The sequence below is a fragment of the Heptranchias perlo genome, chromosome 25 (genome assembly GCF_035084215.1).
Source record: "Heptranchias perlo isolate sHepPer1 chromosome 25, sHepPer1.hap1, whole genome shotgun sequence".
Taxonomy (NCBI): domain Eukaryota; kingdom Metazoa; phylum Chordata; class Chondrichthyes; order Hexanchiformes; family Hexanchidae; genus Heptranchias; species Heptranchias perlo.
Window position 1 is genome coordinate 17,542,971 of NC_090349.1, and position 15,498 is coordinate 17,558,468.

The window sequence follows — 15,498 nt, forward strand, 5'->3', positions numbered from 1 at the left end:
TTCTTTGAGGAAGTAACGGGCAGGGGAACCAATGGATGCAGTATATTTGGATTTCCAAAAGGCATTCAATAAGGTGCCACACAAAAGATTACTGCACAAGAGCTCATGGTGTTGGGGGTAATATACTGGCATGAATAGAGGATTGGCTAACTAACAGAAAACAAAAGAGTCGGGATAAAAGGGTCATTTTCAAAATGGCAATCTGTAAATAGTGGGGTGCCGCAGGGATCAGTGCTGGGGCCTCAACTATTTACAATATATATCAGTGACTTGGATGAAGGAACCGAGTGTCTTGTGGTCAAATTTGCTGATGATACAAAGATAGGTGGAAAAGCAAGTTGCGATGAGGACACAAAGTGTCTGCAAAGGGATATTGACAGGTTAAACGAATGGGCAAAAATTTTGGCAGATGGAATATAATGTGGGAAAATGTGAAGTCATCCACTTTGGGAGGAAAAATAAAAAAGCAAAATATTATTCGAATGGAGAAATACTACAAAATGCTGCGGTACAGAGGGATCTGGGTGTCCTCATACATGAAACACAAAAAGTCAACATACAGGTGCAGCAGGTAATCCGGAAGGCAAACGGAATATTGGCCTTTATTTCTAGGGGGATGGAGTATAAAAGCGGGGAAGTCATGCTACAACTGTACAGGGTGCTGGTGAGACCACACCTGGAGTGCTGTGTACAGTTCTGGTGCCCTTATTTAAGGAAGGACATAGTTGCATTGGAGGCAGTTCAGAGAAGGTTCACTAGGTTGATTCCCGGTATGGAAGGGTTGTCTTATGAGGAAAGATTGAACAGGTTGGTCTATACTCATTGGAGTTTAGAAGAATAAGAGGAGATCTTATTGAAACATACAAAATTCTGAGGGGACTCGATAGGGTAGATGCTGAGAGGATGTTACCCTTCATGGGGGAATCTAAAACTAGGGGGCATAGTCTCAGAATAAGGGGTCGCCCATTTAAGGCGGAAATGAGGAGGAATTTCTTCTCCCAGAGGGTCGTGAATCTTTGGAATTCTTTACCCCAAAAAGCTGTGGAGGCTGAGTCATTGAATACATTCAAGGCTGAGTTAGACAAATTTTTGATCAGCAAGGGAGTCAAAGGATATGTGGAAAAGGCGGGAAAGTGGAGTTGAGGTAAAAATCAGATCAGCCATGATCTTATTGAATGGCGGAGCAGGCTCGAGGGGCTGAATGACCTACTCCTGCTCCTATCTCTTATGGTCTTATGGAAGAGATAGCAGATAATGCAGGAGAAAGGATTAAGAAATACACTGTAAATAGAAAAAAAAAGCATATAACTGCCCAGTGTGATGGCATATATTCACAGACTGAGGGATGGATAAACAGTGGTCGAACAAGGATCAATACTCCTGCTCCAGTTTGTCATGATGCAGAATTCAAAAAACTAACATAGCATTAACGTTCAGCTCAACTCCAATATTTTTGTTACTATCAATGTCCTTTAAAATACTATTTTAAAATACACAATATACTATATTCAAATGTCTTACCTCTTATAGAGCTGCTGGGCACTGAAAGTGTAATACAAAAACAGTGTGTTCCCAGTGAGGAACACCAGTATCCACAGGGCTACAAGTACTGATCTTTTCTCCTGTCGAAAAATCAAGCAACAAGAACGTTAAAAGCTACAAAAAACTAAAAGAGGCTCTGCTGGCTGTTATGTAGTTGACTTCGAAGAAATTGATATTGTACATACAGCAGTGAGCCATGATGTCGACTTCATGAAAGATCCATCATTCCCAATACAATATGTATACTGATAAATTACGAGTGAAATAGATACAGTGACAAACAATATATAAAAGGTAATGACAACCTATAATGTATCTACATATGTTATTGGGCTGGAAATTGCTCACTTCGGGGTGGCAATGCTTGCAATAGCCCCTACGAATAAAATGAACGAATTAAACTTACTTCGTATCTGTGACGTAGAATTGCTTGAATTGAAACGCTGGAAAGAAATCATGAGATCAGCTCAGCCTCTCAACAGCGTGGGCTGATGCGCATGGCAAATGGCTGTGAGAATGGAAGCCCTGCCCACAAGCAGGCGAGTAAAACTTATTCATTTAAAGTGACATTCTCTATGTTAGTGTAAATAAAATTTTAACATACCTTATTATAAAAAGTCAAGGAAATGATTTAATTTACTGAAACTTACAGAAGTTAAAAGTAAAAAAAAGTTAAAAACTTTTTTTAATGATCAAAAAATATCAAGAGTAATTTGACATTCTACATTTTCAAAATTTAATTTTTTGTTGTTTCGCAGTCATCAACAGTAACCGTGCTTTCAAAAAGTAGTGTAGGGCTGGTATTTTCCAGCGAGTATCTTCGTTCCAGCTGGACAGATGGGTAAGTTTACGAATGTTTTCTGATTGTGTTTGTAGCGTAGCTGGCCCTTTAATTCATAACTGTCAAACCGCCGGCGAATCAGGGAGCAAGTTCGCGATTTCGGGGTTTTACTGCGCATGTGCACATTCGCGAACTTGCTCCATTTATTCGCCGGCAGTCGGAAAGGGCGCCGTTGCAATACGGCATACTCGGGGGAGTAATTTGTGGCCCATTAAAAATCTCACATCTGTGCACACTTTCTCTCTACAAAACCCAACTTCCTATTGTCATATTTTTGTCACACTTTTTGTGTCAACTATTTACCATTTTAAATTCCCATTTCCACATTTATAAGAAGTTTACATAGGAAAATCTATCAGCTTGTAATTGTGTAATCTGGCCACCAAGTTCCCACAAATTGCTCAAAATGCTTTCTGAATTTTTTTCATCCACCTTATTTTCCTCAGTAACTGAAATGTCTAATATTCAAAATAATGCCTTAAACAAAAATAAAAACATTACATATTTCATAATATGTATTATAGTCATTACTGGGTTGTCTTTTCTGCCTTTAAATGCATTCATTAAAATTTTAGCCTGAAAGCCTCAACCTTTCCCAAACACCTGGGCTTGGTCTTGATATTCTTCCCCAGAACTGTAACACTGAGCTGAATTTGGATTCTGCAATATGAGCATGTTCAGTCTACTTAATTTCCCAGGATGCATCATTACTGTTCAGTCAGCTGTATTGATGGAACATTTTTCATCAGATTTTAGCAGTTTCTGCTCAGTTATTTTTCAAAGTTATTTGAAGCAAAGCTAGAAAACAAATTTCACTTCATTGATGTACAATGTATTATAAGTGTTCTTTTTAAACGGAGGCTATGTGAGAGAAGGTAAGAAACAATGAGTGAGCCAATTACACATCTACTGTAGCTTTTGTCTTGTGTTCTATAAATTTCAAAACATGTACTAAACTGAGAGGAGAGAGAGAGAGGGGAAAAAATTGGAGTCACAGAGAGGAGGCTAGTGGGTATGAGAGAGTGCAGGTCAGAGTACGAGAGTGTTTTCTTCCTGCTACTGTTCAATTTTATAAAAATAACACCAGTTGAATTTTAAAGACAACTAATTAACTCAAGTGTGTTCAAATTTGACTTCAATGAATAGGAAAATTGGGTGAGAAGAGAGAAACAGCAACACAAAAGCAGCAAAGATAGGAAAGAAAGACCACATTATCTGACTTAGCATATGCAGTGCCACAGTTGGTTGACTATAACTATATGGTGTGCACTTCCTTGGCTTATGTGAAGGTCAGGTTACACAACTTCCATCACCAATGCGAGTTAGTTTTAAGCCCCAAGGTATGTATGCTTACTATTATACTTCGCTTTCAGTCCTCCTGACGCTAGTACTGCTGCTCCTTCAAACTCCATGTCTCAGATCCATTTATTATTTTTCAACCTACCTGCAGAAAACTTCTAAAAGAAAAAAAAAGTACCCCACTGTTCAGCATCTCCCTGCATGTCCTCACCTCAGCTTCAGCCTCTGCTGCTCCACTTCCCACTGACCACGGGACTATCTGCTTCCTACTGGTCAGATGGAAACTGGTTCAGCTTTTAAACGCTCATTGTGCTTATATTTGTCAATTGTACAAACTCCACATCTTATCCATCACCAATTATTTCCCACTCCACAACATCACTCATGGTCCACCCCCAACTCAGCCCCATTGTTCCTGAAACTTCATCCATGCTTTTGTCACCTCTGGACTCGATTTTTCAAATGTACTCCTTGCTGGCCTTCCATGCTCCATCATCTATAAACTCCAACTTATCCAAAACTCAGCCACCTGTATCCTGCCTTGCACTAAGTCCAACTCCTATCCCTGCTAATCTACACTGGTTCCCTGCTGCCTAGCACACTGAATTTAAAATCCTTGTCCTCATCTTCAAATCCCTCCATGGTCTTGTCTGATTCTAGCTTTCTGTACAAACCGCCCTCTCTTCACTCCATCATTGGCGGCTAAGCCTTCAACTGTCTTGACTACTATCATTTAACTCCCTCCCTAAACCCCTTCACCACTCTCTCACCTTTAAAAATCTTCTCAAATCCATATTTTTGGCCAAGGTTCTAGTCACCTCTCCTAACATTCCCACGATGGCTTGGTATCTGTTCCTTTATCTACTTTATTTTTTTTACTCCCCCTTCTGTAAAGCACTGTGGGAAGTTTTCTACGTTAACAATGCGAGATAAATGTGTTGTATAAATGTTGAAATAGAGGGGAGGGGGGAGAAGATGATGGGGAAGGAAAGGGAAAGCAAGAGGGAGAGGGATGCAACAACGAAAAGAGGAGAATGAGGCAAGCAGGAGGGAAAGAGCGAACAGGTGAAGCAGGCAGAACAGATTGAGGGGATGTAGAGAGGAGGCAATGGGGTGCAGAAGGCAAGATGGGGGTGGGTGGGGCGAAGGGAAAGCATGAAATGAGGAGTAGGATTGGGGTAGCAGATATGGGGCAAAGCAGTTAGAGCACCACCTCCTTCACATTGCTTTCTGTTGCCACCCTGTGCAAATTCCTCTGCACCATTGGTCTGCAACTTGATTGTAGTTCTGGCTGGATCCATCTCCCAGCCATTGTTTGTTCCTCCCACCTACCAGCTCCCATATCTCCCACCGACAAAATAAAAAGAGACAAGTCAAACAATAAGAGACACAGAATGCAAAAGAAGCACACAACAAAGATAGAACCAACAAAAAAAGCCAGAAGCAAAAGAGCAGAGAGAAAAATAAGTGAGACACAATGAGCAACACAAAGATGTACAGACAGGTAAGATATGTATTCTGTGACTTACTGTGAGCAATGGCATGGAAGATCCACTATTCTATGTACAAAAGTTTGAAATGCATCTGTCACACTTCAGGTGATGCAAATGTAAAGTTTTGTCACACACTTAAAAAAAGTGTTAGAACAAGAATGCCAGTCCAACCTTAAATTGACCTGAGGAAGGCACAGCATATGTAAACAAAGGACAGAATTGGACCAGCTGGTCCACCAAGCTTGTCCTATACCTCTACGGCAATTGTATCTTGAGGCCTTAAACAACCGCAAACTTACATACTGCTGCAATTTAGCAGCAGAATAATACATTGTGATCTGCAGAATGTAAAGTTCCTGTCCATATAAAATAGTGTAACTTCTAACCTATCACAAGCAGCACCATGGGAGATCGACAACAACAACTTGCATTTATATAGCACATTTAACATAGAAAAAAGACCCAAGGCACCTCACAGAGGCGTAATCAAAAAATGGATGCTTAATCAAAGAAGGAAATATTAGTAGGGGTTGGTCAAAGATGTGGGTTTCAAGGATGGTCTTAAAGGTGGAGAGGGAGTGGAGAAGCAGAGAGGTTTAGGGAGGGAATTTCAGTGTGGGGCCTAGGTGGCTGAAGGCACGGCCGCCAATGGTGGAGTGAAGGAAGAGGGGGACGCATAAGAGGCCCGAGTCAGAGGAATGATGAGTTTGTGGGGGGGGTAGGAGTTATAGGGCTGGAAGAGGTTACTGAAATAGGGAGGGGCAAGGCTATGAAGGGATTTAAACACAAAATGAGAATTTTAAATTAGAGGAACCAGAAGCCAATGTAGGCGAACAGTCTGATTCAGCCTACATTGGCTTCTTCTTGGAGGACAGAGGTGATGGGTGAGCAGGACTTGGTGCAGGATTCAGATCCAGGCAGCAGAGTACTGGATAAACCAAAGTTTAGAGGGCAGAGGATAGGAGTGTGGCCAGGAGAGCATTGAAATAATCAAATGTGGAGGTGGCAAAGGTACCATTGGGGGTTTCAGCAGTAGATGAGCTGAGGTAGGATTGAATGCGACGAGGTTACGGAGGTGGGAGTATGTGGTCTCTGTAATGGAGAAGATATGGGGTCAGAAGCTCAGCTCAGGGTTAAACAGGACACTGACGTTGCGAACAGTCTGATTCAGCCTGAGACAGCGGCCAGCCAAATGGAGCAACAAAGGATGAGACCAGCACCCCAGTTTAGTGACCCTTCACTGAAGTTGCTTCTAGCCGGTGTGAGGAGCAGGAGGGACATATATACCCGATTGACAGGAGGAAGCGCCCTGCCTCCGCCACCAAGAAGGCCTGGTTCGAGGTAGCAGAGGTAGTGAGCAGCAGGAGCAGCGTCTCGAAGTTGTGGGTGCAATGCAGGAAGAGCTTCAATGACTTAACCAGGTCAGGAAATTCACCTACATTCTGTGGTGCACATCATCCCCCTCTCATTCTGTGCTGCCAAGCCTACTCGATCACATCACTCCTCACACCCACTTAAGGCTCAGTATCAACTTACCTTCACTTTATGTGCACTTCCTCACCTCCCCATTTGTGAGCTCATCACTCCCACTCAGCCCAATCTGATGCAATGTCATGATTCTGTCTGATACTCACCCTCTGATGCATCTTTTTCACTGGTAGCCTCACTCTCAGCAATGCTTCCATCAGGTGACCCCATCACCCTCACTCACTCACACGTCTGTTCTTTCTCCCCTTGTAGAAGAGAGCGCAAAATGCAAGGGAGAGGTCGAGGCCTGGAGGGGGGGCCACCACAAATTGTGGCCCTGACAGAGGCAGAGGAGGTAGCCTTGGAAATCAGCCGAACGGTGGAGTGCCTGGCCATCGGGGATGCCAAGACTGGCACCCCGCAAACGTCCGGTGACAGAACTTTAACATCCCTTACACACAACATGGATTGATGTTATCAATGATTGATCTGTTGCAAACCTCAGTATGCTAACTGCAACATAACTTCTGCGATGATTCTTAATATTGCTGTATGGTCTCTTCCAGGACCTTCAAGGATTGCTGAAGCAGCAGATGATCTAGATGAGGGCGATTCCTCAGAGGAGCTCCATGCCTCTGAGGGCGCACCATCACATCATATCGAGCCATGCACCAGCGCAGATACACACACCTCGGTGGGTCCTATTATATAGTCAGCTGGGTTGTCACCTGGTGATTCACCACACAAAAGTGAGCACGAACAGAAACTGTGGTAGGGCAACCGTGGAGAGTTCGCATTTGCGGGGTGGGGGGAACTCCTCTCCAAGCTCTGCTCAGCTAGATGCAGATGCAGATGTAGATGTTGAGAAGGAGAATGTTAGAGGTATGGATGCATCTTTGCAAGGTACTTGAAGACGTGCCACGCACACGCTCCACAATAGCGGAGCAGACGTAGGAGTCCACCTCCGGCATTAGTGGAATGGTGGCGCAGGTAAGTGTGAGAATGTCTGCGATGGAGAGAATGGCAGCCTCCATTGAGCTTCAAGCATGGCTCACAAATGAGTCCATTCAGGCCCTGACAATGGAAGAGGAAAGCGAAGGTTTTGTGATCACCAAGGGTCTGCACAAGGGTGTCTGACTAAATATCATGCTTTTCATTTATATTTGTTTTTTGTTACATTCACATTAAATGTCATACTTGTCACCACCACTGCCACCTCTTGTCCATTCTTGAGTCCCTTTTGTGAAAGCACCCCTGCACATGCTTCATCACAAACGGCAAAACTTCAAGCCACCCACTGAGCACGTTTACAATGGGTGTATATGTGGTCGAAGGACTGCTTTGTGCAAGTGGGGGGGGGGGGGGGGGCGGGGCGGTGATTGTTCCAGATGGTCTGAGTACTTTGCAATCTTCACTTTACAGATCTCCTTATGGAGAATCTATCAGATATGAGTGACAGATCTGGTGGTGATGTGACTGTCATTGTACCCAACTGTGCCTCACTGGTGGCGTTTCTCAGAAGTGTCATGAGCCATGTCTGCAGGGAGTATCCCTTGTCTCCAAGGAGCGCATATGTCTGTCTTGTGCGTGGAAGAGGGCTGGGATGTTGGACTCATGCTAAATGAAGGAATCATGGCAACTGCCAGGGAATTTGGCACACACCTGCAGAAACCTCTTCCGGTGGTCACAAACTAGCTGCGCATTGATGGAGCGATATCCCTTTTGGCTGATGAACAGTCCTGTTTCATGTGGAGGTCCTCAGATTGCTACGTCTGTGCAATCAATTGTGCCCTGCACCCCGTGGGAAGCCAGGCAGAGAGTGGAAACCGACTGCCTTCTCAGTCTGGCTGATGCCGTCGATGGGGAAGTTGAGTAGTCGGATACCCTGGCAAACAAGCCATCCGTCACCTGTCGTATACACTTATGTGCAGATGACTGAGAGATCCTGGTGATGTCACCGGTGGCACACTGGAGGTGAAGAAATTGAGGGCAATGGTGACTTCAACTGCGACGGGCAATGCATGTCCACCAGGCCCAGCCAGGAGCAGCTCTGCATGAAAGATCACGCAGATGTCTGTGATCACCTCGCGACTCAATCTGAGCCTGCATAGGCACTGCTCCTCAAAAAGGCCCAGGAAGCTCAGCCTGTGTCTGCAGACCCTCTCATGAGGATAGTGCCTCCTGCGACATTGGCCCCTCCGTTGTTCCCCTCTCTGCTCTTCTGCAAGTCCTTGTGGTGCACCTCAGTCTTGTGGAGCTGCAACTCCCAGAACTGCCGCCATGCCTGGCATGGGTGGTGATGTGCCTCCTCCTCAGATGTACTGCGGAATAAATCCATTGCGCCCCCCCATCCTGATGTTGACAGTTTGAGGGGGTCCAAAATGTAGGTAAATGAACACGAGAATTCCGAGTGTGAACAAAGAAATCTCAGTCTAAACACAAAGAACTCCCAGCCAAAGGTTAGTCTAAGAGAACCGACTGCCCTTCTGCAAAAACTCACCTTTTCTTCACATGTATCAATCACTGGTTTAAAAGTCCAAATGAGGGCTGGATGCAACTCGCCTCCGTTTCCATGACATGTTTCAGAGCCCACAGGAGACTTGTTCATAAGTAGCTAAAATGGCTTGTGTCGGTCAATACTCAAGCACTATACAGCTTTAAGGACTTTAAATAGCTCAACTGGCTCTTTAAATATCGTCCCACCGGCTTTAAGTGCCAGCAGGACTTCCGGTTTTCAGAAGGGTGCACGCACCCAATTGCGTCTGGGTTAAACCCGGAAATCGGCACGTTGGAGCCGGGATGCGGTCCCGTTCCAAAATCAGAGAATTTCGACTGCCCACCCGCCCCCAACCCACCCATTCTTGCGGGTTAAAATTTACCCCCGTGTGTTGGATAAGCAGTCTAACAGCACAGAGACAGTGGAGGGGTCGAGAGAGGTGGTGGCGAGGTAGAGCTAGATGTTGTTAGCGTACATGTAGAAACTGAAGCCATGTCTGCAGATGATGTCACAAAGAGGCAGTAAGTAGAAGAGGAGGAGGGGGCCAAGGATACATCCTTGGGGGCTCTGGAGGTAACAGCATGAGGATGGGAAGAAAATCCAATCTATTGGTTAAAAAAAACAATTCTGAACATAATTTTTAAAAACAAAAGTGGGCCCAGATGTAGAACAGCGGTCAGCTGTCAAGCAATTCGTTGAACAACATTAGTCAGCTCTTTCGATCAATCGGAAAGTGAGTGCAACATGTGGCAAGAGCAGTGAATAACACTCTCCATTTTATACACTAAAGAAGAATTACAAGGCAGTGAGCTCACTCAGGGATTCAAAAGCGACAAAAAACCTGAATGATTTATAAGAGAGATCTCAACTTCGAAGGGGAGATTACTTCACTGTAAATTGCTCTGTAATCTCTATTTTTATAATGCAACGTGAAGCAAATTTACTGTGCCTTGCTCTTTTTTGTCAAGGCAGGTATTAAGGATTATGTTCAGTGTAGTTGGTCTGTGATAATGTCAATGTTAAAGGATTCATCACCATGATAGAGTCACTACAAGATTGTCAACCGATAAATCAATGGGTAATTACCAGAAAATAACACCATCAATACAACTTTTTTCACCTCTGCAAAATGTCAGAAGCAGGAATTGTGGACAGAACACCAACTATAATAAACTGTAATTAGTTACAGGCCTTGTCTGTGCCAAGATAGTTGATCTCAGACAGGATGGCAATAGGGAGCCTCAACTGAGAGGAGAAATCAGGCAAGGTTCCCAGTCCCGATAGCTATCCAGCGGGTCCTGCTGGAAACTGTATGTGTGGATGTCGATTGAGGACAGACTGGGCTCAGTTGTAATGCTCTCTGATACTGAACAGCTTGTCAAGACTTACTATCTGGGCTCACATGAGGATGGTGATTTGGGTGAGCTACTGGAAGGGAGCCAGCACCCATGAAACCATATCCCAGACAAAATAAAGTGACAAAACTTAGCTGTAGTCAAGTAATGAATACAATGGCAATAGGGTAATAAATCTTGAAAATGACAGCAGCTGAATCTGACGCAATCTTTCAAATCCACTTATTTACTGGCAGTAAACAGTGGCATGTGTATTCACTTCCAGTTTACACCGGATCCTAATACATCTCACTATAATGAATTTATGCAAACCTAACCCACTTAAGGAATGTACCTGAGGAACCCAAAGGTTTAGAGTGGCAGGACAGGTGCCTATGACTTTCCATGATTTTAACCAAGTGATTGTGAGGAAAGGGTATTGAAGTTCCAAAGTGGAGCAAAGGCACTTTCCTACAGGACTGAAAGAGGAGTGGAGGGCAAGTCAACCCATGCTATTCTGCTCTTCTTCTTGATATTCGGTTGCAGCGTGCTCTTTCCTCAGCTGCAGAACAGCACATGACAAAGGCCAAAGAGTGAAACTAAAAATGGGTGAGGAAATAATTTTTGGGGGCAAGGACATTTAAAAAATATCCAATGTATAGCGAAGGAGACAGAAAGTCAGTAATAAGTAAAATACTTACTCTTAAAGAAACTTGGTGTTTAACTGTTAAGTTCGCATACGCAAAGGTACTCGCCATTCCAATACACACAGCAATGCCTGCATTAAAAGAAACAAAAAAAAGTTGTATATAGGGTCACCAGAGATTTAGAAAGGTGTCAGTGGATTATCCCCACCAAAAAATGTTAGAAGATAAAAATCAATGTCACAAGACAGCTAAATTAACAAATGATGTCTTGATTCATTGTCATTCGCACAAGTATCATATGCATGAGGATTAATTACATATCCATTGTATTCAGGGCACTCTGGGCAATGCTTAGCCCCAGGTGTCATATTTGGCAATATCTTTAGAATGGCAAAGTGCACTTATGCCTCCTAATTAGCATGATCATGATCCTTCTCCTGTACTGGAAAGTTATGGCTTACTTGTAATTAGCATGACTGGGAACACTCCCAAACATAGCTGCAATGTGTTGGTGATATCAACACTGCCAGAACAAGTTTCCTAGGTGATAGTCACTCAATTGAGTTTTGCTATGACCTGAACAATTCAGAGTAATAAAAGGGGTCTTTTTTCAGGACCTCTGACGGATCACATAAGGGCCTTCTGACCTTAAAACTACGTGTTTTTGTGTATCCACTCAGGTTTGAAAAATAAATCTGAATAGAGCCAGAACTTAAAGGCACGGTTCCATTACAGAGAGCACAAATGAAACAGTGCGAGTCAATTTAATGTTTTACTGTGATTTATAGAGGACTCCCAAGCTTGTTGGATAATAAACTGGAACTTTTAAGCTCAAATAATCTTAATGCTAAATAGAGGGGTAAAGAAAAGTTATGAGCAAATAGATCAGTCATCCTATTTCTATGTTTTTTTAATTGCTAGTTAGAAGCAGCCAGGAATCAGACATTTTGTATAGAACTAGAAAGATCCAGTGATATAAATGAGAAGTGCTACCCATTATCCCCTGTCTCCACCAAGTTGCCACCAGAGCAGAACTGATCCAATGTCATACAGGGTAGAGTTCTGGGCAAAATGTCTCTTTGGTTTTTATGCTGGAATATTAACAACTGGAAACTGATACACACAAATAATCATATAGGTATCTTCCATCACAATATTTAGAATCAAGGTAAAATTCAATGAAATATGGATCTCCTTTAAATAAACCTTGATGTCAAGCCCTAATTAATAGTCTAGAGCCAAAGGACAGATGTCTTAAATTGCTATGGAACTAATCTCAGCAATTTTTAAGGTCCAAGCAATACGATTTACTAACAACAGTAGCACAAGATAAATGCAACCATGACAACACATGCACGTACACTGCAATTATTTTCAGAGAAGTAGGATATATTGATAAGAGCCTTCCGTACCAAATAATTTAACAAATTATGAGTTCCCAGACCAACAGAATATAAACACTTACATAAGAGAGTAGATTATTAAAAAAAATGGAGTTAGACATATTTTGAGGACTTAATGCAGGCTCCCTTCTGCCCTTATAGCTAAATTTTTGGTGTATGAGCTGGCATAACAGGGTGCAGATGGAGACAACTGTAAGTAGAACAGATGTCTCAATTGACCACGTTGCTTGCTGTGAACACTGAATTTGTTCTGGGATGCCAAGCATAAGCATCTTAGTCAATCTGTTATTAGTAAATACAATTTTAAAAGAAGCATCGACATGTCCATACCAAGCTTATGTTGAAAGCAAACTTTAGCCAGCAATATTAAGATAAAAGGAAGCCCCTTCTGAAGCCAAGTGACTGCAGCCTTGAGCTCTGAAAGTGCCGGGGCAGGAGTTCCAGGGTCATCATTGCCATCTTCTGTATTTCCATGGCGATCACCAGAAACATGCAACAGGGAGGAACGATGGTGGCTGTGGTGGTAATGATGATGCCGATGGCGATGATGGTACTGCATATTCTCTGTGTGAATGGCTCCTTCTTCTTGCGGGGTCATCTGAATAAACACCTCTCCACTTCCAACGGATGCACTGAGAGAAGACCCCAAAACTAGGCCAGACTGGAATGATGTGGCAGTTATTGGGCCAGATTGCAGACCTGTCAAACCAGAAAACATCTGTTGAGGTGATGGGCTTTCAGGTTTGATTCCTTCAAAAACACCATTCTCATCCACACTGGTCTCTGAACCAACTGTCTGACTCCTTGTCCTAAAAGAGAAAATGAGCCAAATTCACAAACAACACTGCAGTTAAAAGTGGTGTCTAAAAATGTAACTATACTAGTATCAAGTATACTATATATATATATATATATATATATACACACACACATATGTACCCACACACTCATACATATATACTTCCCCACGCACAAATAGATTCATGTATACATACCCATGCACAAATACATACATGTATATACCCACCCCATATACATATCCATCCATATACGTGTATACAAACACATATATATCTCCACGCTATATATATTACAAATACACATTTTCCATACACACGTATATATCCACACACACACGCATGTGTGTAAATCCGCACACGCGCACATCTGTATGCGCGTGTTCCTCCATGCACGCCTACGTGTACGCGCGCGCGTTCCTCCATGCACGCCTACGTGTATGCGCGCGCGTTCCCCCCCCATGCGTGCACACACGCGCGTCCCCCCAAACACACACGTGGACATACGCGCGTCCACACACACACACACACACACACACGTGTACACATGCGCGTCCACACACACACACACACGTGTACACATGCGCGTCCACACACACATGTGTAAACATGTGCGTCCAGCCACACACACGTACATACCCGCGTCCACCCACACACACGTATACATACGCGCGTCCACCCATACATGTACATACGTAGACATACGCGCGCCCACCCATACACACACATACGCGCGTCCACCCATACACACACATATGCATCCATACACATGTACATGTATCCCATACGTACACACACTCTTACGTTAATCCCCATACAAAAACACACAAACACATACGGTAATACACACACACACACATACGGTAATCCCCAAACATACACACACACACAAATCCCCAAAAACACACACACGGTAATCGCCAAACACACACACACACCACACATACGGTACACACCATACATGTACACACACAAACGGTAATCCCCAGACATAAACACACACACACACACACACACAGTAATCCCCATACACACACACGGGAATCGACATACATAATCACAACCCCACGTACGGCACCTGCCATTCATGTACACACATACACTGTAATCCCCATACGTACACACAAGCACAACCGCACCTACGGTACTCCCCATACATGTACACGCACCTACGGTAATCCCCGCGCGCGCGCACTGTAATCCCTACACACACACACACACACTGTAATCCCTACACACACACACACACTGTAATCCCTACACACACACACTGTAATCCCTACACACACACAAACACACACTGTAATCCATACACACACACTGCAATCCCCACACGCGCGCGCGCACACTGTAATCCTGACACACACACACACACACTGTAATCCCTACACACACACACACACTGTAATCCCTACACACACACACACTGTAATCCCTACACACACACACACACACTGTAATCCCTACACACACACACACACTGTAATCCCTACACACACACACTGTAATCCCTACACACACACAAACACACACTGTAATCCCTACACACACACACACACTGTAATCCCTACACACACACTGTAATCCTGACACACACGCACACTGTAATCCCTACACACACACACACACTGTAATCCCTACACACACACAAACACACACTGTAATCCCTACACACACACTGTAATCCCTACACACACACACACACTGTAATCCCTGCACACACACACTGTAATCCCGACACACACACACTGTAATCCCTGCAAACACACACTGTAACCCCGACACACACACACTGTAATCCCTGCACACACACACTGAAATCCCTACACACACACACACACACACACACTGTAATACCTACACACACACACACACTGTAATCCCAACACACACACACATACACACACACAGTAATCCCTACACACACACACACTGTAATCACTACACTCACACTGTAATCCCGACACACACACACTGCAATCCCTACACACGCACACACTGTAATCCCTACACACACACACTGTAATCCCTACACACACACACATGCTGTAATCCCAACACACACACTGTAATCCCGACACACACACTGTAATCCCGACACACACACACACGCTGTAATCCCAACACACACTGTAATCCCTACACACACACTGTAATCCCTACACACATTGTAATGCC

The 15,498-nt window shown here is 43.8% G+C and overlaps 1 protein-coding gene across 1 annotated transcript in view; it reads right to left on the reverse strand.

Annotated features, from left to right (window-relative positions):
- The window catches only part of rnft2 (ring finger protein, transmembrane 2), a 137,900-nt gene that overhangs the window by 23,563 nt on the left and 98,839 nt on the right, over positions 1-15,498 (reverse strand). The window contains exons 3-5 of the mRNA XM_068005700.1: positions 12,854-13,332; positions 11,175-11,251; positions 1,522-1,622 (exon numbers count right to left, since the gene is read on the reverse strand). Of these exons, the coding sequence (XP_067861801.1) occupies positions 1,522-1,622; positions 11,175-11,251; positions 12,854-13,332 (657 nt within the window). The remainder of the gene's footprint in view (positions 1-1,521; positions 1,623-11,174; positions 11,252-12,853; positions 13,333-15,498) is intronic.